A 22,798-nucleotide genomic window follows, 5' to 3' on the forward strand; every position below is an offset into this window, starting at 1 on the left:
CTTAACAGGAAAGGAATCAAAATTTGGATGGATCTTTGGAACAAGGACAATAGGACCTGGAGGGATCTGGAAGAGCTCAAAAGGCAGACAAGCTAAACAAAGAAGAATCAAGGTTCATTCAAGACCGAAAAAGAATCTGGCAAGGCTTTAACCCAATGCTTATTCAATGTAATATGTAGGTTAAGATGATGGATTTCGGATGGAACACCAAGTCCTCTCTGCTCCCTCTGCCCAACTTACCCAAGGACAACAACAAATCGATCGCTGCCTCAATCAGAGATGGCTTCTTAACTGGAATAACTGTCAATGGGAATACTGTTTTCAACAAATATGGATCCCCTATCTCCCCTCGAAGATCTCTCATATGTTATGGCTCATACTCCATAAGGCGGTTTGGTAGAGTAGAATGTATTGGGATATGCAATGGCCTTTGTCCACGGTGCAAGAGGGATAAACAAACCATCGTACACCTCTTTATTTTATGCCTAGGTAAGAGGTGTTATGTCAACTGGTTACAAGAGTTCATCTCCCCCAGCCATCCATATAAACTGACATGGAAATAAATCCTCCTGGGGGAAACAAATGGCCTCTCCCCCTCCTTGTGGACCTTGATTCGTGGAATGTTTCTTTGGTCCATATGGCTTGTATGCAATGAAAAAGTATTTAATGGTAAAAATGTTGATTGGCTCCCTCAATTTAAAGTTGATATTTGTTGGCAGGTTCAAAGAAATGCCCGGAAACTAGTGACACATGACGTGCATACCTCTATTAAATGTTCTGGTACTAGATACTCGAAAGAGGAAAGAGAAGCTAAAATCAAGAGAAAGATTGCTGAACTGTTCCAGAGCATTATGAATACAACTACGACTAGGGAATGCACCATCAAGATTCCTGCCGATGTCTACTCTACCTCACTTGATTGGGGTTCATCGTCAACAATTTCGCGGGCCACTGGGAACCCCTCTATAATGGATAACACAACGGGGCAAATGGCTAGTAACCCTTACGCCACCCAGGCCATGCTGGTTACTGATAATGGATCTCATGCTGCGCCGCAGACAAATGAACAAACGAGATCACCTCGTTTCATCCAAGTAGAATAGCTCCACCAAGTTATGTTGTATAAGTTTTTGGCTTGTAAGTCAGGGTAGCCTTGTAAGGCTTGTAAGTCATGTGGTTGATAGATAGGGGCAGCGCAGGATCCCCAATTGTACATTCTTACCTTTTTAATATTTCACGTCTTCATCAAAAAATAAAACCTCATCTTAATAAACAGGCCTTAATAAATAAATGAAAGCATGACAAAAAAGAAGAAGAGAACTTTTGGGATGGGAGTGAGTGCAACTGCAACGTGACCACCCCTTAAAAACTCTTCTTAATAAATAAATAGATAGATAGATAGATAGAAGAGAGAGATATTCTCTCTCTCTCTCAAAAAAAAAACAACATTCCCTCCTTCCCTTCATCGTTATTAGGCCTTCAATTCCCTCCTTTTCTCACACACGCGAGTCACGCGCACGTTCTCTCGCTCATCGTGGGGCCTGGACTCTTTAGTCTTGAGCAGCTTGTGTTTAAAGCGTAAGCCTGTAAGGCGGGAATGACAACCTCGTGAAAACAGGAAGTGTGGCAGGAGCAAACGACGAGGAAGGCGCAATTCGTGGCCGATCCTGACATTTTGACAGATTCGAAAACCGGAGGAGAAGCAGCAGCAGCAGCAGCAACAGAAGGGCAGCAGCAAATCTTGCTATTCTGACAGATCTCTCTCCTTCATTAGTCAGGATCGCTCAGAGTCATGCACAAGAGCTCTTCTTCTGCCATCGCGTACCCTACTCCGACCGTGCCTGCATACAGGCCTGTTCCGGATGAGGAAGCCGAACCTACCATTGGCTACCCTGCGCCTGTGGACGGCCAGCCCTGCTACGCCTACCTCCCCCCCGCCCCGCCCCACCGTCGCCGCTCACGTTTGCGGAGATGCTGCGCATCCTGCTGCCTTTGCTGTGGCCTGCTGGTCCTCGCCCTCGTAGTTGTCGCCGCCTTCTTTGTCTGGCCGCGCTCACTTCAAGTCGATGTCACCGACATCAAGCTCGCCAACATCAGCTTCAGTGTGCACCGCACTGGTGACTCCATCATCCCACGACTCTTCCTCAACATCACCTTAAATCTGCGTATCCTGGTCGAGAATCCTAATTACTTTTCAGTCACATATGAGACCGTTGTAGTGAGTATTCTGTATGAAGGGGATGAGGTTGGGGAGGTTGTATCTAATGGTGGAGATCTCAAGGCAAGAAGCACCTCCTTTGAGGATGCCACGCTGGAGCTGAACAGTTATGAAATTACTAGCAATGTTTTGTCGCTCATTGCTGACATTGCTAGTGGGGCATTGCCACTTAGAGCTGTTACCGAGTTTGACGGGCACCTGAACGTATTGTGGTTTCAAATCCCTCTCGAGGTAAGAGTGATCTTCATGACCTGTTGTTTTGTGGTCCATTGTCTTGTGTGGTGATGCTTTAATATTCAAGAAAGCAAGAAAATATGAACTTATCATGTACTGGTGCAAGTGAACATGCTGCTTTTATGCCTAGAATCTCTAAATAATAGGCTTGAACTTAGGCTGAGAGACGTTTCTATTACCTTTTCAATGAGTTTTCGGGAAATGTCATAGCACTCTTACCTACATACTGCTAGTGGGTATAATAAACTGATGATGAATTAATGACTGTATTTTAAGGGCTCATTGGTGTTGTACCAACAATTTTCTGCTAGATATGCAGAAACTGTGCTGATTGAAAGAGTCGTGCTGTAGAAGACCAGTTGAAGTCAGCTTGTGCAACATGCATATGAAATTAGCAATGCCCGTGTAGCATATCCATATCTTTGAGATAAACATACTTTAAAGCTTTGTTGTAACCATTGTATATGGGATTGTTCAAGCAGCCACTACCTCATCTGAGAACAATGATATGATCACATATATATCTTGCACTGTAGTATTTAAGTACTGTATATATCCACACATATACTTGGCACCATGTTTTGTAGATACTATATATACCTACATGCTTGGCATGATGGTATGTATATATCATTCTATGATAATGATATGCCAAGGACTATTGTATGTAGGTACTTGAAAATACTTTTTACCTTAGGAAACACTTTTACTTCATCAAGTACGAAGCATGTAGCCAAATGTGAAACATTACTAAAATTGATTTATCTTGAACATCTTGCTTCAAATGTTGGGATATAGTCTCAACAGTAGAGAAGATACAATCTCATGAAACAAAGTAAAGACGCCCGAGCAACATATTGACCTAGAATGATCGTGTTCTTGTAAATTCCATTGAGAGCAACACGACTCTCATTCCAATATGGTAATCGTAGTTAAATTAAATAGTCTAGAGTTCCTTTGTTCCACAAGCTCATTGGTCAATTGTAAGTGGATAGTCCAACCAAGTAGCAATGTTAGTCTATAATACCATGCCTTCCAAACAACAAGCACGCACATGTGCAAGAAACATAAGGGGGTGCAAGCATGACTCCTAATCTTTTGATAAGCTTGATTGTCATCCCATATAAATCCATACCATCGAAGACCATCATCTTGACCCAAGTTTGCTATTAGGCTATGCTGCAAGTAGCAAATGTGGTTTGCACTAGATCTAGGTTTACTTAACCAAGAGCTCTCCCCTAAATTGTAGGACTCTATGGAGGCTCAAATTGTGCCTTTATCCTCATAAATATATACCTTAATATACCAAAGTTCAAATACAATTGTCTTAAAAGTGTTAAGTGATCTTGGACCTCGCTTAGGTCTACTTGGGCTAGTCTTGTCTATTGAGCTTGTTAGTCTTGTGTACACGTCAGCTATCATCATTAGGATGACATATTTATTAGAGGATCATCCATCCCTTCAATGAATAGTGGGTAGATGTAGGGCTGTTGGGCAATTGAGTAAGGGCAACAACATAGCTACCAAGAATGGGAAATGACAAATGACAAGGGAAATGGGTAATGACATAGGAATAGGTAGGCTCCATTTTGAGAATGGGGAGGGAATGAGACATTAAAAAAATATGTTAAATTTGAACACTTTCATAATTCTAAGGTAAACACTAAAAAAGTATTCATAGACACTCTAAAATCATCACATTTAAATTTGTATTACACTAATAAAACATATTTAGTAGTGCACCATATATTAAGATTCCTTGATATTGAAAAATGAATACATATTACATAAGAAAGAGCTAAATAATTTAAAGTTAAAGCCATAGGTGTAGATAAAGCTTGAAGCACAAATGAAGAAAGGGCTAAGACCAATACAACAGTCAACGACTTTTGAGACGCACTTTGAGAGAGAGAGAGAGAGAGAGAGAGAGAGAGAGAGAGAGTAATGGTGTAGGAAAATCAAGCCATAAGTATCAATATGCAAAAAAGATCCAATCTAAGGCAAAATAAGATGATTAAAAAGTCTTTCTTGTGTTCCCCCTCCAACTTGTTCTCGCATTCCCTACAATTGAAATGGGATTGGAGTGTTCCAACATGGGAACGGGGTTTGGAACGACTCCCCTTCTTGGAATGCATTCCTTATTTCTCATTGTCAAGGAATGACATTCCCCCATTGCAAGGCAACATTTTGTCCATTCCATGTTGTGATGGGCAATGGGCAAGTGAAAATAGTCGAGCAATATGGCAACATGCAGGTAGTCGAGTAGATCAATTGCAATTAGATAGGTAGGTAGACATGTGGTAGCATATTTGCTATAGGTCTGCTAGTTGCAGCTTGGTTGACTTGCTTGTTGTTTTCCTTTTCTTTGGCCCATTGATTGGTTGCTTGACCCATGTGGTCTTTGTACTTCTTTGTTAGTCAAACTTTGACGTATCCACTATGTACATATATTGCTTTTAGATATTAGTCTTTAGCATTTACTCTTTTTTGAGCTCTCTCTCTATCATGTTTTGCTCTTTCTCTTAGCCCATGCATCTACTTTTGTGATGTAGCACTTTGATTGGTATCAAAGTAGAGAAGGGTTTTATTTACTATTGAGGTGGACAAATCTTAGAAGGAGAATTCAATACATCAATGAAGCTGTGCTTTAGTGTATGGGCGTGAGTGGGAAGGTTGCGTGTTAAGCTATAGGTGGAGTGAGTTGAGGAGTGTGCAAAGGAAGATTTGTTATGTTTGTTAATCGAGACTCAACAGGGCGGCTGCTTGGACTTGTGTGGTATTAAGAGGAAGCGTGCACTCTTGATTTTTGTGAAGGAACTAGATGGAGAAGTGTTGAAAAAGTTGTGTTTTCAGCTTTTGAAGCAAATTTTGTGCTCATTGCCTTTGGTAATGAAGCTACCTTAGTTATCGGGCAGAGGAAGTTCTAGTAGGTTGTGCATTTAGATTCAAAGGGGAACTATTGAAATTAGCCTTCCTCCTTGGATAAGGTGGTAATTAACTTGATTTAACAGCAATTACAGCAATCAATAAATTCAAAATCTAAAATAAACACTCTACCACTTAGATATTGGATACTTGACACCCAATTTTCCCAAAATTGGTGCCCCTTGCAATATTTCTTTAACTTATATTGATTCAACCTTGTAGTACATTTTAATGTAAATTGATCTCTCTCTACAAATTTAAACTCTTTGGGTTGTCATAAATTGAATCGAGAACACTTGCATGCGGGCTTAATTGTGGATGTGCAATTTCCTTTAGATTTGATGTAGTTTTTTGAATTCTAATACTTGCTTTAATCATCAAGCTTTCGATTTTAAAAATGGTTGAGAAACCTTGAACTCAACAAAAAGCCTTAGATTTGCTATTGCTTGTTGTCAAATATCATGTAATGTTGTCACTTGTTGCTCCAGGGGCCAAATCTATTGTCCCTCCTCGTCTTTTAGTCCTAGAATGCATGATGTTTTTTGCCCTAGTCTTATTACCTCGAGAGCATGTGAGACTCTTCTTTGGGAGATGCTAGCCCTGCTTGTCTTGGAGTAGGATGAGTGTCTCAAAGAGATAGGAGTCAATATATTTGGCTCTACCAAAGCTCTTACCATTGGTGTAGGAGAAGAAAATAAGGAGGAAACTAAGAATGTAAACTACAACAAGAAACAGAATGAGAAGAAGGATGAGGAGGAGCAAAATAAGTCAAAGCCCAAGTTTCCACATAGTGGAAAGTGTACTCATTTGAATAAGTTTTGGTAGAAGTACCTCCATTTGAAGCCTAAGGAAGGTTCAAAGAACTCAACGGCTACCCTTGCTACTCAAGTTTGTGTTTGTGCATTAATTTGAGATTGAGGATACAATTGTTGCTTCCTCCATTGAAGAGAAGTCATGGCTTGTTGATAATGGGGCCTCTTCACATAAGTGGGGACTATTTTCCTTTTGCTAGATAGACAAGCTTCAATGGCCAAAGTTCTACATGTGCTTGATTGAGGTTTTAATCTTCTTTCTATCTATAGTTTGACTTAGTTAGGTACTCTCATGACCTTTATCTAGGATGTTGTGATTATTGAGGATGCTTCTATAGGATCTATTTCTTAGACATGGCATAAGAGGGTGGGCTTTACAAGCTCACTGTCCTAGTTGTGTGGATTTTTCATGAGCTTGGGCTGCTTTGGCATGCTTGTTATGGGCACTTGAATTTTGACTACATCGAACAAGGTTCATGGAAGAACTCAGTGTAGGGACTTCCATATTTTTGTATTGTTCACACTTTATACCCTAGTTGCTTATGATACAAGCAACACATGTAGCCTCATCCACAGGTGGCTTCTCGAAGGGCTACTACTTTGGTTGACTTGGTATGGTCTCCATTGAGAAGGCCAAATAGTTGTTGCTTATTATTGTAGCTACTTGTGGCCCTATTTTTTGGAGTACAAGAGTGAGACATACTCCAACCCTTGTGATTGGGAGATGTTTGTGGAAACGCAAATTTGTCAAAGATCATGGTGTAAGAGTGGATTATGGAGGAGAGTTTGGCTTCAAAGCTTTTGACAAGTTTTGCAAAGAGCATGGGATTTAGATGGAGTATTATTAGTTGAATGCAACATTTAAGAATGGTGTGGTGGAGCGTGCCAACATGACCATGTTGGAGATGGCTCTTTTGATGTTGAAGCATTGTACTCTTTCCAATTTCCTTTGTGGCGAGGCAATTTCTACAACAATTTATATTTGTAAGGGATCTTTGACTTTGGCTTTGAAGAACATGACTCAATACGAGGCTTTCTTTGGGAAGAAGCCTTGTGTATCTCATTTTTGCAACTTTTTATATGATGCTTATATCCATGTAGATAAGAAGAGAAGTGTGGCAAGCTCGATTCGAAGTTGAAAAAGCTATATATTTGTTGGTTATGTGATGATCACGAATGGCTATAGGCTATGACTCAAAGAAACAAAAGATTGAGGTGAGTGGGATGTGGTATTTTATGAGGTTGCGGCCTTGGATGACTCAATTGATGGTACATATATTGCATGTGGTTCTTTGTCATCGAGATTGATTGCTCTATCTCATCTCCCACTCCCTAAAATCAATCCTTCCCCTTCCAAGTTACTCATTGACAACCCTTTGTCTTTGACTCCTCCCCTTTCATGATCCATCTTCTCCTTCTCTTTCTTTAGTTCTCCTTTCACCCTTGATACCCCCTTTTATTCATTCGTCATTGAGTACTTCTCCTCCTATTCCATCCCTCAGGTGTCTTTTTGGGCTATTTAGCTTTTTGAGGGAGAGCCTTCTTCATTTGATGAGGGGGAGCCTTCTCCATGTAATCAAGGGGATTTACCTTTATCCCATGAGGGGGAGTCCCTATCCAAGACATGGGCATTACAAGTATTAGAGGTCTCTCGGTCTTCATCATAGAAGGATAAGCTTGTTATTCCGCGATGGTATAGACAACTTATGCAAGATGTAGATGTTTTTCATTTTTTCACTACATTGATAGGTCCACATAGATCAGCCAAGATGCAGGTCTGATAAGGTAGGTTACTCTATGTGAACTATGTCCTTATGTCTCACATATTTGTTAGAAGTGTAGCAATGAAAGCATAGACAAGTGTTGAAATAAATTGCTAGATCTATGACAGAAGAGAAAACAAAAGAACATTGCAAAGAAAGAGAACTCAAAGATGTGCTTGGAAAATAGAATCCATACACCAAATACATGAATGATGCGTATAATAGTGAGTCACTGGTTGTGTGGCGTTTAACACTGACTCCTCTCTCTAATAGGAAGACCACTTGAAGAATGATGATGATTGAAATGGGGAGGAGTCCTTGAATAAATATGCCCAAAATATACCAAATATGGTAGTTGGTCAATCGACATTTAATGTTGGTGGATTGGTAAAAAATGCTAATCTATATAGAAAATGCTCATAGAAAAATGCCTAAAATACAAACTAGCGTGTCTAGTCCAATTGTTATGCACAAACACACACGAGTTGGCAATCCTTCTAACACTCTCTCTTAGATTATGGGTGATTTGATACAATACAATGATACAATGATAATGACCTATCATAGTCCATACAACATAGAACCACCAAAGTAGAACCATGGATATCCAAGTAGTGGGTGATCAAGCCACCACCAAGGTGCCTTGGAGAGAACTTGATGTTGATCTCAATCATACTAGTTTTTGAAAATAGAGAAGAGTCATGATAGTTTTTTGTTTGTTAATAATGTCTTGTAGTAGTATATAAGATCTTTTTGCCAAAATGTCTTTGAACATACGTGACCATGGATTCCTCACCTTTGTCTAAGATTGCCAAAGGGTCCTCTCATGTGAGCTCAAACTAGGAGCCAATTTCACTCTGTCAAAGGACAGTCCATCATGAACTTGGATGGTAATCCCAACTCCAGAATTTACATTGGCCAAACTTTGATCAATGTGTAAGGGACATCCCTATGGAACTTGTGCACTTGTATACTTGCATAGAAGAGGCTTGTTTGCTCCATCTCAATGCTCTCATACTCCCTCTTTGGTGTTGGAGAGTTGTGAGGGATGATTGCATTACATGGACTAGAAAGCAACAGAGAAAGGGGCAATCAAGCCCTTCCCTCGGTTTGAAGAAGTGGATCTTGGTCGCGGCTTTGGACTTTCCCTTGGCTAGAGGATCAGAGTTAGAGTCGGAGGAAGAGGATGACTTGTGGAGGAGTTTGCATTTTGTTTTTTTTTTTCCTCCTTTTTTTTGTGAGGTTGTTAACTCCTTGTAATCCTTCCATAAGCGTCCCTTCTTATTACAGTGATAACACTGGGCCTTCGACTTCTTGTCACCCCTCTTTGAAGATGTAAAGGCCTCATTGGAACCTTCATAATGAGACGGAAGCCTTCATTGTAAACTCAAGGATGCATCATGCTCAAGCAACATCAAGGACATATGTGTAAAGCTCACATGTGTAGATGATGTTTACATCCACAAAGCATTCACCACTCCATCAAACTTCGGGGGAAGCTTGTAGAGTATCGTTTCCACAAGATGTGTCTTAAGAAGGGTAGTGTGCATGTGTCGAAGCTGGTTTTGTGCTTGTGTAAAACAGAGTAAAAATGATTGAATGGTGTCCTTCAGCCATGGTAATCGTGAAGCGTGTTTCGTTGGTAGTGAAACGTGAATGGCTGAAATGTTTCACTGAAATGCAAAACGCCCAAAGTGAAACGGTTGATTGAAACAAGATTTTTAAATAAAAAATAATTGTTTTTGTGTGCTTTTTTGAGAGTTTTGAAACATTTCATAAATGATAGACATCATTTATCGACATAAAAGGGTTTGTATGGTATAAATATGTAAGTTGTATTTCATTATTTATAAAGAAAATTATATCACATATATTGTTCAATTGTTTCACTTGGCGTTTCGCTTGGGACTTGCCCAAAGGTGATATGTTTCGGGATGAAATGCAACGTTTCAAGGGCAAATCATTGTGGAGGTGAAACGTTTCTTGGTTACCTTGCCTTCGGCTCAAATCTCATATGTTGAAGTTATCCATAAAGAATCATAGTACGCATGGGGGAAGGTGTCTCGTACAACATTTAAAGTTTTAACCATATTTTTGGTGATGTCATGCAAGAGGTACTTGCCAATAGAACTTTTTTAGAAATACATTGAAGTAGCATAGGATATGTATGTGTATCGTTCGAATCCCATGTAAGCATAGCTTCCTATGGTTGTCCTCATCGAAATCGTTGAGAAGAAGGAAAGGACACTAATGTCAATTGACAATGTGCCAAATTGGCTTTTGCATAAACCAAGCTTTCATTACAATAGTCCATGTAAGATAGTTAGGTCCATGTAACTTATCATTTGTAGAAGTGCACAAAGGAGCCATTTGGAGAGGAGAAGAGAAGATAGAGAATAGAAGGTATACAGAGAGGGAATACAGTTGACCAATAGCAAAGACTTCACAAAATGAGAGTTCACATGCAATGTAACAAAAAATTTAATAAAAAATGAAGGCTAATTGTTGCAAAATGGAAAAAAAAAAGCGAGTTAAAAACTGTAAGAAATAGCAAAAATAGTGTGTACAAATAGTCACTCAGTCATTTTAGGGGTAAAAAAAATGCAGGTTGCTTGAGTATTTAATGTAATAAATTGATGATTGTAGTCTAAAATCTAGGTGTATGTTGAAAATGCAGGTTGGTGCTTTGAAAAATGCAAGGTTGATCAATAGGGGGAAAGACTTGTAATCGACAGAAAATTGCAACAAGAAACTAGATCTTGCAATTTGTTGTCATGTTAGAAATGGTGCAGCAATGGAAGCATCGACAAGTGTTGAAATAAATTGTTAAATACAAGACAAAAGAGAGAGAAAACAAAAGAACACTACAAAGGAAGGAAACTTAGAGATGTACTCGAGAAATGGAATCCATACACGAAACACAAGAATGGCATGTATAACATTGAGTCATTGGTTGTGTGGGCTTTGACATTGGCTCCTCTCTCCAATAGGAAGACCACTTGAAGAAATTTGATGACTAAAGTGGGGAAGAGAAGGAGCCCTTAAATAAATAGGCCCAAAATATTTCAAATATGGTAGTTGGTCGGTCAACATTTAATGTTGCTCGATTGGCATAAATTGCCAATTTGTATGGAAAATGCCCACTGAAAGTGTCTAAAATACAGACTAGTGTGCCTAGCCTACCAATTGATATGTATGGATTCACACATGAGTTGACAATCTTGCTAATAATATTTTATAAAGCTATGAGACTACTACTATTGACGAGGCTTTTTAAAACTAGTCTTCTTTTCCGGATAGGGTGCTTAACAACGTGATTTAACACCAATTGCAACAAGTGTAAAATTCACATAAACTAAAAACGATAATGCTATCATTTAACCTTGGACATTGGACAGCCTGTTGGTCCCAATACTTGTTGCCTCTCATTGTATTTCTTTAGCTTGTTTGCAAATGGATGGAGTACAACTAAGATTCTTTAACCTTCTCTATTAATCCAAGTGTCTCTTGTTGTCATAAATGACCAATAAGCTTTCAAATCAATTTGCCCTTTGATTTGCTAGGGGATTTGACCTTCACCTGTGTTCCTTGGGAAATAAATTAGCTCCAAATTCAATGTTGTTTGGTCGACCTCTTAAACCCTATTGAAATATATTGATTTTACCTTTAAAAATTCAAGTTTGAAGCCTTCAAATTTGAGCATGCTTTCGGAGGTGGTTGTCAAACCTTAATTTTTGTTGTAAATTAGGGTTTATAGTAGAGATTTACCAAATTTTGTACTTCCAATGGTTGGATTGTTGTAAAACTTGAAGTAAGTTTGGGAAATGATTGGAGAAAGCGAGAGGATGCTATAGAGAGATTTGCTACAAGAATTTGGTAAAATTGAGCTATTGACTTGGTTTTTTAGTCCTAAATGGATTTACTATCAGCAAAGGGAGCATCAAAGGTTGTAATCTTTATGAGAAAGTGCATTAGCCATGATCACCAGCTCCCCTTGGTGAGGAATATGCAACCACCTTCACCAAAATGGTCAATTGAGAAATGGTTCCAAAAGCAGACAACATTCCAATCTCTCTTTCCAATAGCTCCAAAAATGCAAGAACAAGATTTCTCTCTCCCATCAATCTCAATTTAACTTTCCCAAACTTACATGTGCAAGTTTTGCCAAGTGGCAGCCTTTTAAATTGAATTTCTAGCGTTATCTAGCCCATTAAATGAATTTTTAGAACATAAATTTTAAAAATCAATTTAAAAATTATTTTTATGTTTTTTTTTTCAAATCAGCTAATAATTAAATTGTTTAGGTCAACCTATTATCTAAGTGATCTTGAGTGCAGCTTGGAACTATCATTAATTAATTAATTAATGTCAATTCCCTAGTATCACCATTGATACTAATGGCTAGTTAAATGTTCTAGGCCAAGTTTTGACATCTGATACCACCTAGTACTTGTCAGGTCTAACTTATTACAGCTTTTGCCTTTGATACCAATTGATATCTTGGGGTTTGGATCATAAGCTTTTAATCAAATGCTAAGCAAAGCAATAAAATTTTCAATTCTCGTAACACTCTTGCATGGGATGTTTGGTGTTGTGCTATGCAAGAGGAGGGGGAGTTGGTTCCAAGAAGATGATAGGTGTAAAGTGAGCTTATAAGACTAAATATCAAGCTAATATCACTTTGGACAAGCACAAAGCTAGGCTTGTTGCCAAGGGATTGATAGGTTTGGGCTACTTTGAGACATGTACATCTATAGCTTGCATGTCTACTATGTGGGTTGTTTTGGTTCTAGCGGCTCATCACTAGTGGTTGGTTTATTAGGTGGATATAAAGTTTACCTTGAATAATGTTCTTGAGAAGGAGCTTTATGTTAATTAGTCTCTTGGTTTTTGTATGCAAGGGAAGAAGAATCATGTGTATAGATTGTAGAAGACTCTCTATGGTATAAAGCAAGCTCCTAGGGCTTGATACTAGTGGATTGATTGGTTCTTTTTATAGAGTGACTTTTATCGTTTCGATTATGATTTCAACCTTCACTACAAGCTTGAGGGTGACAGGTGCGCTTTGGTCATCTTTTATGTGGATCACTTGATTATTACACGGAGGGACTCAAATGGTGGATTGAATGCAAGAGATCTTGTGACAACTTATAGGAGTTTGTGGGATCCTCTACTTTTTCTTGGTCTTGAGATTTATCAGATGATGTATGGCCTTTTCATTTTCCAGCACATATATATCTTGTTAACTTCTTTTGGAGTTTGGTATGATTGATTGTAAGCCTATTTCTTGCGCCATGGACCTTGAGTCCAAGATGGTTACTATTGGAGATCCCCTTCTAGATGCTATTTGTTACATGTGTCTTGTTGGATTGTTGATTTGGCTCATTTATACTTGGTTAGTTATCTCTTTTGTGGTGGCATTGTTTTGTTCTTTTATGAAGTTTTCTACTCAGACTCATTGGCGAGTTGCTTTGTGTGTGTTGTGCTATCTATAGGGGACTCGATCCTATGGGATCATGTATGGTCGAATGCAATGCTCATGTTGAGCCTTTGCAAGACTCTTAGTAAAAACATCTGTAGGGTTATCTTGTGTTTTAATCTTAGTCAGTGTGACTACACCATCATCCGAAACTTGTTTGATAAAGTGGTATCATACATCAATATGTTTGGTACGTGTATGAAACATGGCATTCTTAACTAAGCATATAGCACTTTGGCTATCACATCCAAGTTGAGGTGTTTTGGTGGGCAATTTGAAATCCTTGAATAAATGTCTAGGCTAAATAACTTCTTTCAAAACATCATTGGTTGAAATATATTCAGCCTTGGTGGTAGAGAGTGCTACTATCTTTTGCAATCCAAAGCACCATAAAACTATCCCACCAATCAAGATGAAAATGTATCCACTAGTAGACTTGCAAGTATCCAAGTCACTTGCCATGTTTGCATTACAAATAGCTTTGTAGATCTAATGTATCCTCTCCATAGCATATACATCTTCTTTGTGTGCCCTTAAGGTACTGGAAGGTGCATTTCATTGCCTCCTAATGGGCTTTGCCAAGGTTTGATATAAATCTGCTCATGACTCCTATTGCATGAGTAATATTAGGTCTAGTGGCAACCATTGCATACACGAGTGATCCACAAGCTAAAGCATAAGGAACACCCTTCGTAGTATTGGTTGGTTTATCATCTTTTGGGCAATTTTCTTTGCTAAGCCTAGTGTACGGTGGTAATGATACATCAGGAGACTTAGCATCAACCATAGAAAACTTGTCAAGTACTTTGTTGATGTACTTTAAAAAAAAAGAGAAATAAGAGTTGGCGCTCTTTATCTCTCATTACATGCATGTCCAAAATGTGTTTAGTTGCACCTAAATCCTTCATGGAGAAGGTTGAATTCAGTTGTCATTTCAATGCATTGACTTGGCTTTTATGCTTACTAGCAATAAACATATCATCCACATAAAGCACAAGAATAATAAGGCTTTCATCATCAACATTCTTTATATATAAGCAGTGATCTGCATTGCTTCTCTTGAACTCGTGTGAGAGCATGAAGGTATCAAAATTTTTATACCTTTGTCTAGGAGTTTGCTTTAGACCATACAAGCTTCTCTTAAGCTTGCACACCGAATGCTCCTTTCTTGGCATAACAAAGCCTTCTTACTTCTTCATGTATAGCTCGCCTTTTAAATCACCATGCAAGAATGTAGTTTTAACATCCATCTAATTAAGCTCTAGATCCATAGATGTTACAATGCCAAGCAATACCTGGAGAGTCGTCATCTTGACAACATGTGAAAACACTTTTTGAAAGTCAATCCTCTCTTTTTGTGTATAACCCTTAGCTACAAGCTTAGCTTGGTATTTGGATTTGCCATCTACACTTGATTTTATAGATCCATTTGTTAGGAATGGCTTTTTTATCTTTGGGCAATGGAACCAAATCCCAAGTATTATTTTGATACAAAGATTTCATTTTTTCTTGAATAGTTAGCTCCCACTTTTTCTTTAATTGGCGAGATTGTGCCTTTTTCTATGTGAGAGGCTTACCCTTATTTGTGAGTAAAATGTAGTCCAAAGAGGGATCAAATCTTTGTATAAATCTTTTGACACATGTAGACTTTCTCACCCAACGATTTGTATTCTCAGGCAATGGGTCTATATCCAAAGGAATGCCAATAACTTCATTATTTGGTTGTTGAAATACATTTTTAGGTTGTTGTAATTCATTTTCAGCATGTTGATTATGTTGCCCAAGCTTATTTTTTAGAATCTCTTTGTTGCCCATTTTCATTTGGCTCAATAACGACATGTTGATCATCAAAACCAGCATTAAACAGGACTGAATTTTCAACGGTTGATGGCTTTTCAAGTGGTTGATTATGTTGAAATTTTACTTTTTTTTTGTCTAAGTCACTAGATGTGGCATTTTTTAGAATATTCGATTCATTAAATACCACATCTTGGCTATGTATTATCTTTTTCATGCTTGGAATCCAAAGTCTATAATCCGTTTCACATTCATCTCCATAATCCATGAAGATGCCTTTAATGGATTACATGTCAAGTTTGGTTGTGCTATTAATAGGTATATGTACATAACATTTGTAGCCAAAGATCCGTAAATGGTCATATGAAGCAGATTTGCTAGACCAAACCTCTTTAGGGATGCCATTATCAAATACACGATGTGGAGGTTGGTTGCAAATACGCATTGTGGTTTTAAGTGCCTCCCCCAAAACGATTGCTAGAGATTAGATGTGGATAGCATGCACTAGATCTTCTCACGTAAAGTGCGATTCATTTGCTTAGCCACACCATTAGATGACGGATTATAAGGGGCAGTGAGCTTCTGTTTAATCTCGCTTACATCACAAAATTGATTGAATTCTTTTGATACATACTCTCCCTCATTATTTGTACTTATGCACTTTAGTTTTGAACCCTTTTGAGAGTTAATAAACTCATAAAGCCTTTTAAAAACATCAAATGCCTTACTTTTTGGCTTAAGCAAGTGAATCCATGTTGGGTTTGACTCACTTCTACGCTCATAGAGGAGTGTCAGTGATTCATAGGACACTGGGACACTTTTTATTTTCCTTAGGAGAGGTTTTTTTCCTAGTTACATTATCTTTTATTTTATGTGCTTATGTTACAGAGTTCGATCACTTATCGTGTTTTACATTTTTTTGGGTGTGAATGCATATTAACAACCCTAAGGTTTAAGGGTTATACTCTGTATTGTCATTACACTCTTGGTAATTGTATTAGAAGTCGTGTTTTACACCTTTTGGACGTGAATGCACATTAACAATCCTAAGGTTTAAGGGTTGTACTTTGTACTCTCATTACACTCTTGGTAATTGCATTGGGAGTCATATCTTCACTCTCACTTACTCTCTATTATCAATTGTGTACTCTCAGTTGAGAGCTTCCATCTCCGCTCTCACAGCCCATAGCTTTCTAAAGTGGTCATCAATAAAAGACACGGAATAATGGAAACCACTATGAGTTTTTATTGGCATGATACATACATCTAAATGGACTAAATGCAAAAAATGTATTTTTAGAGGCTCCATGAGAGTGTGAACTTTTCACATGTTTTCCCAAAATACAATCATTACAAAATTTAAGCTTTGAATCTTTCACATCAACTTTTTCGAGTGAAGAAAGTGCATGCAAACCCTTTTGGCTCATGTGTCCAAGATGCGTGTGTCATAGTTTCATGTGTGATTGTACTTTTGCAATTGCAACAAGCTTTTGAGGAAGTGCCTTGCAATGCAGATAATACAAAGTTCCTTTATTATTGCCTTAAGTGACAAGCATGGATTCTTTTTGCACCTTCCACATTCCACCACCAAAAGTAGTGAAGTAATCCTTGTTGTCTAATTATCCAATTGAAAGTAAACTATGCCAAATACATACCTAATATCATGAAGAATCAATTTTTGGCGGTTTTCAAGAGTCAAGTGTATGGTGCTAACTCCCTCTGTGACATGCATAGTTATTCCCTAGGTAAACTTTCCCAAGGTGACTTGCTGGATAAGAAGAGGAACACTCTCAAAGATGAAGTTACATGCAATGAAACATCACTATCAACAATCCACAATGACAAACCATCATGAGTAGACAACAAGGCATCTATCACATCCTTTTTAGTGATATACATGTCTTCTATTGTCATCGCATGGGGATTTGAAGATGCAACCAACAAACTTGCAGTATCATTTTCTTCTATCTCTTCAATGATAATCCTAGATACCACACTTGCCTTTGTTTCTTTAGGGGCAAAGTTGCTATCTTTCTCATTCTTTTTACTTTTTGCGTTTATTTGGCTTTTTACGTTTTTGTTCCCTTTTAAAATACTTGCAATCGGGCTTTTTATGCCCTTTGCATCCACATTGGTAGCAAGTGACATCTTGTTGTTTTTCCTTGCTTTTGCTACGATTTTGTGTTTTTGACTTATTTTTAGTCCTTTCTCTTACATTATAGGTTGAACCATTGCTATCCCCACTTGCCTTGTGTCTAGTCTTCTCATTGAGAATAGAACCATGCACACCATTCAAAGTCAAGTTGGGGTTGTTGCTCAAAGAGAACCAATGCTTCCCATGGTAAAGTCATGAGCAAGAAGATAGTCTTCGATTCAACTTGGGATCAAAAGGTTGCAAGTTTGCATCTTGTAATTGACTCAAAATCCTAGTAAATGCATTTAAATGCTTTGAGGCGGGCTTGGACTTATCAAGCTCCAAGTTAACCAACTTTTGCATGAGTTGGACCTGGTTGACAAGAGTTGTATTCTCATATGAAGCTTTGAGTTTCACCCAAACTTTATGTGTAGTGGAGAGTTCCTTGATATCAACCGAGCAATCATTTGTGACTGCCATGATATAAGCAATAGCCTTCTTATTCATCTTAGCCCATTTCTCATTTGACAAAACAACAGGCTTTTCTTCTTCCAAAACATTATCACAATCCTTCAAAAACAGGATACCTTGCATATGATCTTTCCAAAGATTGAAGCTGTTGCCATCAAATTTCCAAATCTCGAAAAGATTTTGTGTTAGAACTAGATGCATTGCCAGCCAATTTTAGCAATTAATCTTTGCAATAAAGTACTGAATACTGTCAGCCACTGTCAGCCAATAACAAGGCTGCTAAATATAACAGCAAGTAGACAAAATGCACTTCCGAAGGTGCTTAAGAAGCAAATAATTTGCTGCAATTTCAGTTTAAATAGTTTGATTACAACATAGACATACACAAAATGTGATAAGTATGCATAAAAGACTATTTCCACTTCAATAATACATCACCATAATGCCCACATGTAACAACCCAAGTGCTATATATACCACCCACTGCACAATGAGCATTCAGCAATACATGCACCAAAGGAAGTTGCCTTTTGACAACATTTGATACATCCCAAGTAAGATTTTCTCCCACTCAACAATGAATCTGTTGTTATTTTAGTGCCAAAGGATGAATTAGTGCAAAACACATCATCGATATGAACAGTCCCGAAATTCCTCTGATAGATTTGTCCCAATTGTATTAATATAGGTTCTCTATGCCAAACAAGGACAAATGTTGCAGAAATTTAACAAATTCTGCAAAAGCCCCAAATTTCTCAGGTCTAGATGTGCATCAATGTTAGTGAATTCAACTCAGCTGAGCAAAATTTTACTGATACATGAAAAGCCCCAAATGTTTCAAAGCCATTGTGCACAATGTTTGCTAATTATAGATTTGTTAGTGTTAGAGGGAAATGAGCTGGAGTCACATGATACAGGTGCTCAAAAGTTCATAGTTATAGAATACAATTTGAAATGGCCCCTAAACGAGTGGGAAATGGGAAGTAATGTTGTAAAATTTCGAAACACTTTTTTTCTTTGGGGGGGGGGGTGTAAACAAATACTTGGGCATAGAAGATAAACACAAGTGTACAACAAAACACAATGATAAATAGTAGATTTTAAAAGGTGAAGAGTAACTTAGAGTCAAATAAATGAACGAATGAGTGCAGTAAACGTATTATATGAGAGTGAATACAAAACCTTCAAACCTGTCTCTCAAAAAAGATTGGGAGAGAGATGAATTGGAGTGTGTTATACTCTAAATGGATTTTAAAATGCACCAGGCAATCTCTCTAGGCAATGAGTTATTGCAAATGTAGATCAAATTTGGGAAATTGTTCGGATCAAGTTGATCAAAAGTAGTGGCAGCAAGGCAGGCTGCATAGGGGCAAAAACGCTAGGTGAGATAGCTTCGAGTAGTTGGTGGTACGGAGAAAGCAATTAGGATGATGTAGGCAATCTCTGTATGCAATGAGTTACTGTAAACGTAGATCAAAATTCAGAAATTGTTCGGATCAAGCTGATCAAAAGTAGTGGCAGCAAGGCGGGCTGCACAAGAGCAAAAACGCTAGGTGGGATTGCTTTGAGCAGTAGGTGGTATGGAGAAAATAGTTAGGATGATGTAGGCAGCTGCTGCAAATTGCAAACACAGCCTTTTGTTGCCCTTGGAGATGATGGTGATTGTTGCAATATGCATGGACAAGTTGGAGAAGAGTTGCCTATAGAGAACATCCACAAGTTGTTGGATGCTTGATTTGTGTTATGAGGCCTAGCATTCAATTTGCAGTCTCACATATGAGTAGGTTTATGCATAGCCCAAGCACTAAGCATTGGCACGTAGTGAAGTGGTTCTTTTGCTACTTCAGTGATGCTCAACACCTTGGACTGTTTTATCCCAAGGGGGGATCCTTGTTGTCAGATTTACATGCTTTTTTAGTTTTTGATTGGGCTGATTGTTACGATCCCGTGTATCCACAAGCGGTTTTTATTTCAGCTTGGTAGCTCATGCATATTGTGGTTGAGCAAGAAATAGCTTGTCTAGTTGTGAAACTGAGTACAAGATATCTTTCACAACTATGGTTGAGTGTGTTTGGCTCAAATGCCTCTTGGTTGATTTGGGGGTTGAACAATCATTTGCCACCATCTTCACTGATAGTTAGAGCACATTGGCGATTGCATGGAATCGAGTGTTCCATGCATGTACTAAGCACACTAAGGTGCAATATCATTATGTTAGGGAGAGATCGCTTGCAAGAGAGATCAGCTCGGTTTATGTACCACCACAGGACAAACTTGCAAATCTTTTTGCAAGAGAGATCAGCTCGGTTTATGTACCAACACAGGACAGACTTGCAAATCTTTTTACAAAGGTTTTGCCTTGTGAGAAGTTTGAAGCTTTTTGCAATGCTTTGGGCTTACTCCCCTTTGTGGACTGATCTAGTCCATTGGGCATGGCACTTTCTTATCCACGAGTGTCAGCTCTTGTTCACTCCATCACTTCCAAGGGGGATTTGTTACAATATTTTGGTAGTGATGTGTGTAAACACACTTAGGACCACCAGGCCACTTTTTTTCCCTTTCTATAAGTTTTTTTTGCCCTAGCCTTGTATATATGCCTATTCAATTTTAGGGCATATTTAGTCTAGTAAATTTTCTCTATTAATACCTCCCAATACACTTTTGAGTTGTGCTCTCTTAAGCTTCTTCTTCTCCAAGTTGTGTATTTGCATTCTTGCAACCCTAAATCTAACAAGCCCTACATTGAGTCAGTGACATTAAGTGCTTTGTCTAGTTTCAGTCATTTTGGTTGCCTTTTTGGTAATTTTACCATTTGTCATCTTTGGGCCTTGTCCATCTTTTGGGCCTGGGATGCTGTCCTCGTAGGTTTGGCTGCTTTCCCAAGGGATTTTAGGTCAGTCTTACCTATTTGTCGACTCACTTGGTTGATTGAGAATTTGCTTATAGTCGTTGACTTTGTCTGTTTCCTGCCTTTCCTCTTTTGGCTTCCTCACTGCAGCTGCAACCTGTACCACGTGCAGGGGCCGAGTCTTGTATCAGCTTTCTTCCAGTATTCAGCCAAGTTTCTCTTCTTGCCTTCATTGTTCCTCATCTTGCTTGCATGCATCCTCTTCTACTGCCTCTCTCGCACAAATAGAGGCTGGCTTGGCTGTCTTGCTGTATAACCAGCAGATAATCTGCAGTTATGTGGCACTGTTGAAGCATTGATTCCTAGTACCTTGGCAATGCACACCAGTTAGCTTTCTTTTCCAACTAAGGCTGATGACACTTTGTCAGACTAAGGCCGATGGCAAACTCTACCAGGTGCAATTTGACAATCACCAACCCTCCAGCCTTGCTTGACTTACTCGCCAGGTTCAGGAGGTATGTCCATGACATGGGAAATCAAGGTTAATCTTCAGACCACTAAGATTTCGGCACCTCTGGGTGCGTGTCTATGAGATGTGAGCTGGAATCGTTGAAAGGTGGGACGTTAGCCCTAGTTTGTCACAACATACAAGAATCTTGGTAGATGTGTAGTTGTCCTTGTACAACCCGTATGCAATGCCCAAACCTACCATGAAAGCCACTTCATCAACAGAAACAATCAAACTCTATGATGCCCTCCCCATCTTCTGTAGCCACATGAAACAAGATACCATCTCAAATCATGTGCTAACAATGTGGAAATAATCTCAAGCCACAGACCAGTTGTGTCCTGGATGATGGACACAGACAGAGACCATGGAAGCTGGTTGTAAATTGTCACCACAAGGCAGTATCCCAACACCCATCATTGACTAGCAGTCCTTGGTGATGTCAGAGATGTCCATACCATGGAATTCGGCCCCATGCTGACATGCCAGCTAATGTCTCCTCAGCTAACTATTAGGATGATGTCAGGGCCTTTGTATGGATGCTGTTACTATTCCACTTGAATAGAGATAAATTGCAAATCAGCTGTTATGTTGTATTTCTTCAGTTCAAAGAGCTTTCGGATGTAAGTTAAAAGGTTTGCCATCATTAATCAATTTTATTTTGAATGCAGGGAAGGGTTTCATGCAATTTAGTGGTTGATCCCCAAGACCAAGTGCTGCTTAGCCGAGAATGTGATAGCTGAGAGCATGCATATCAGAGAATTAAACCGACAATGAGTCTTTGAGGATGTTCCCTCTATTTGGTTGGAAGATAGACATTACACATTAATTGCATTTATGTTTATATGTATATTCTGGTAGATTGACTGTCCTGTAAATTTATCACTGGTTGGAAACTCAACAGCAAAAGCATGATGCAAAATCATAGTCACACGAGGTTCAGGATGTTCACTGAGTTATGGGAATCCTGGTCTTTTCTGTGAGGGCATTCTGTCACCTTTCATTTCCAGGGCTACTCATTTTGAAGAGTTCAAATATTTGAACTCGTCCTTTGCATTAGATACATAATGATATCCTACTTTTGGGATGTTCATACACAAGCTTTTGTCTTCAAGCCTTCACTTCCTGAGTTGTAATGTCTCTCTTCTCTGTGTGTGTGTGTTGGGGGGGGGGAGGGGGTGATTCTATTGTCAATTTATCAGTGTTGTCCTCTCTGTACAGGACTGATATTCAGATATATGTGGTTCCATGATGCATAGGCCATTAATGGGCCCAAGCAGCCAGAGAAATTGCTAAATAAAGCTTAGACAGACTCTTGCTCCTAAATTTGTTAGAGTACTCTCCTCTGATGCAAAGAGAAAAGCTAGTGAAAATATGCCATATAGACAGGAGTGAAATAGAGCATCAGCTTCTTATGTTGCTTGATACCATATAAAGAGAAACATACTAAGCTCCCTGATATAGGCTAAACATCGTCATGTTTTTGTGATTTACTTGACATCTTCACTTATCAGAATGCTTATAAACATCGTCACCCCTTTACCGCTTTGAAATTTTCCACATTGGCACTGTTGTGTTTCAAATCAATGCCACAAAAATTAAGAGTGGA

At 38.7% G+C, this 22,798-nt stretch overlaps 1 protein-coding gene across 1 annotated transcript; it reads left to right on the forward strand.

Annotated features, from left to right (window-relative positions):
• The first annotated feature begins 1,547 nt into the window (after positions 1-1,547).
• On the forward strand, positions 1,548-22,338 carry LOC148014630 (uncharacterized). Its single transcript, XM_087666770.1, has 2 exons — positions 1,548-2,449; positions 21,861-22,338. The coding sequence occupies exons 1-2, from the start codon at positions 1,793-1,795 to the stop codon at positions 21,930-21,932; spliced, it is 729 nt and encodes a 242-aa protein (XP_087522896.1). The 5' UTR covers positions 1,548-1,792; the 3' UTR covers positions 21,933-22,338.
• The last annotated feature ends 460 nt before the right edge of the window (positions 22,339-22,798 follow it).

The sequence above is a fragment of the Lygodium microphyllum genome, chromosome 25 (genome assembly GCF_053477565.2).
Source record: "Lygodium microphyllum isolate KBCC chromosome 25, Lygodium_microphyllum_v1.1.10, whole genome shotgun sequence".
NCBI classification, from domain to species: Eukaryota; Viridiplantae; Streptophyta; class Polypodiopsida; order Schizaeales; family Lygodiaceae; genus Lygodium; species Lygodium microphyllum.

Bases quoted from the DNA above. Each gene is read 5' to 3' on its own strand.
- LOC148014630 (XM_087666770.1), top strand. From the start codon at position 1,793: ATGCACAAGAGCTCTTCTTCTGCCATCGCGTACCCTACTCCGACCGTG. The intron at 2,450-21,860 runs GTAAGAGTGATC...TTTTGAATGCAG, and splicing joins GGTTTCAAATCCCTCTCGAG to GGAAGGGTTTCATGCAATTT.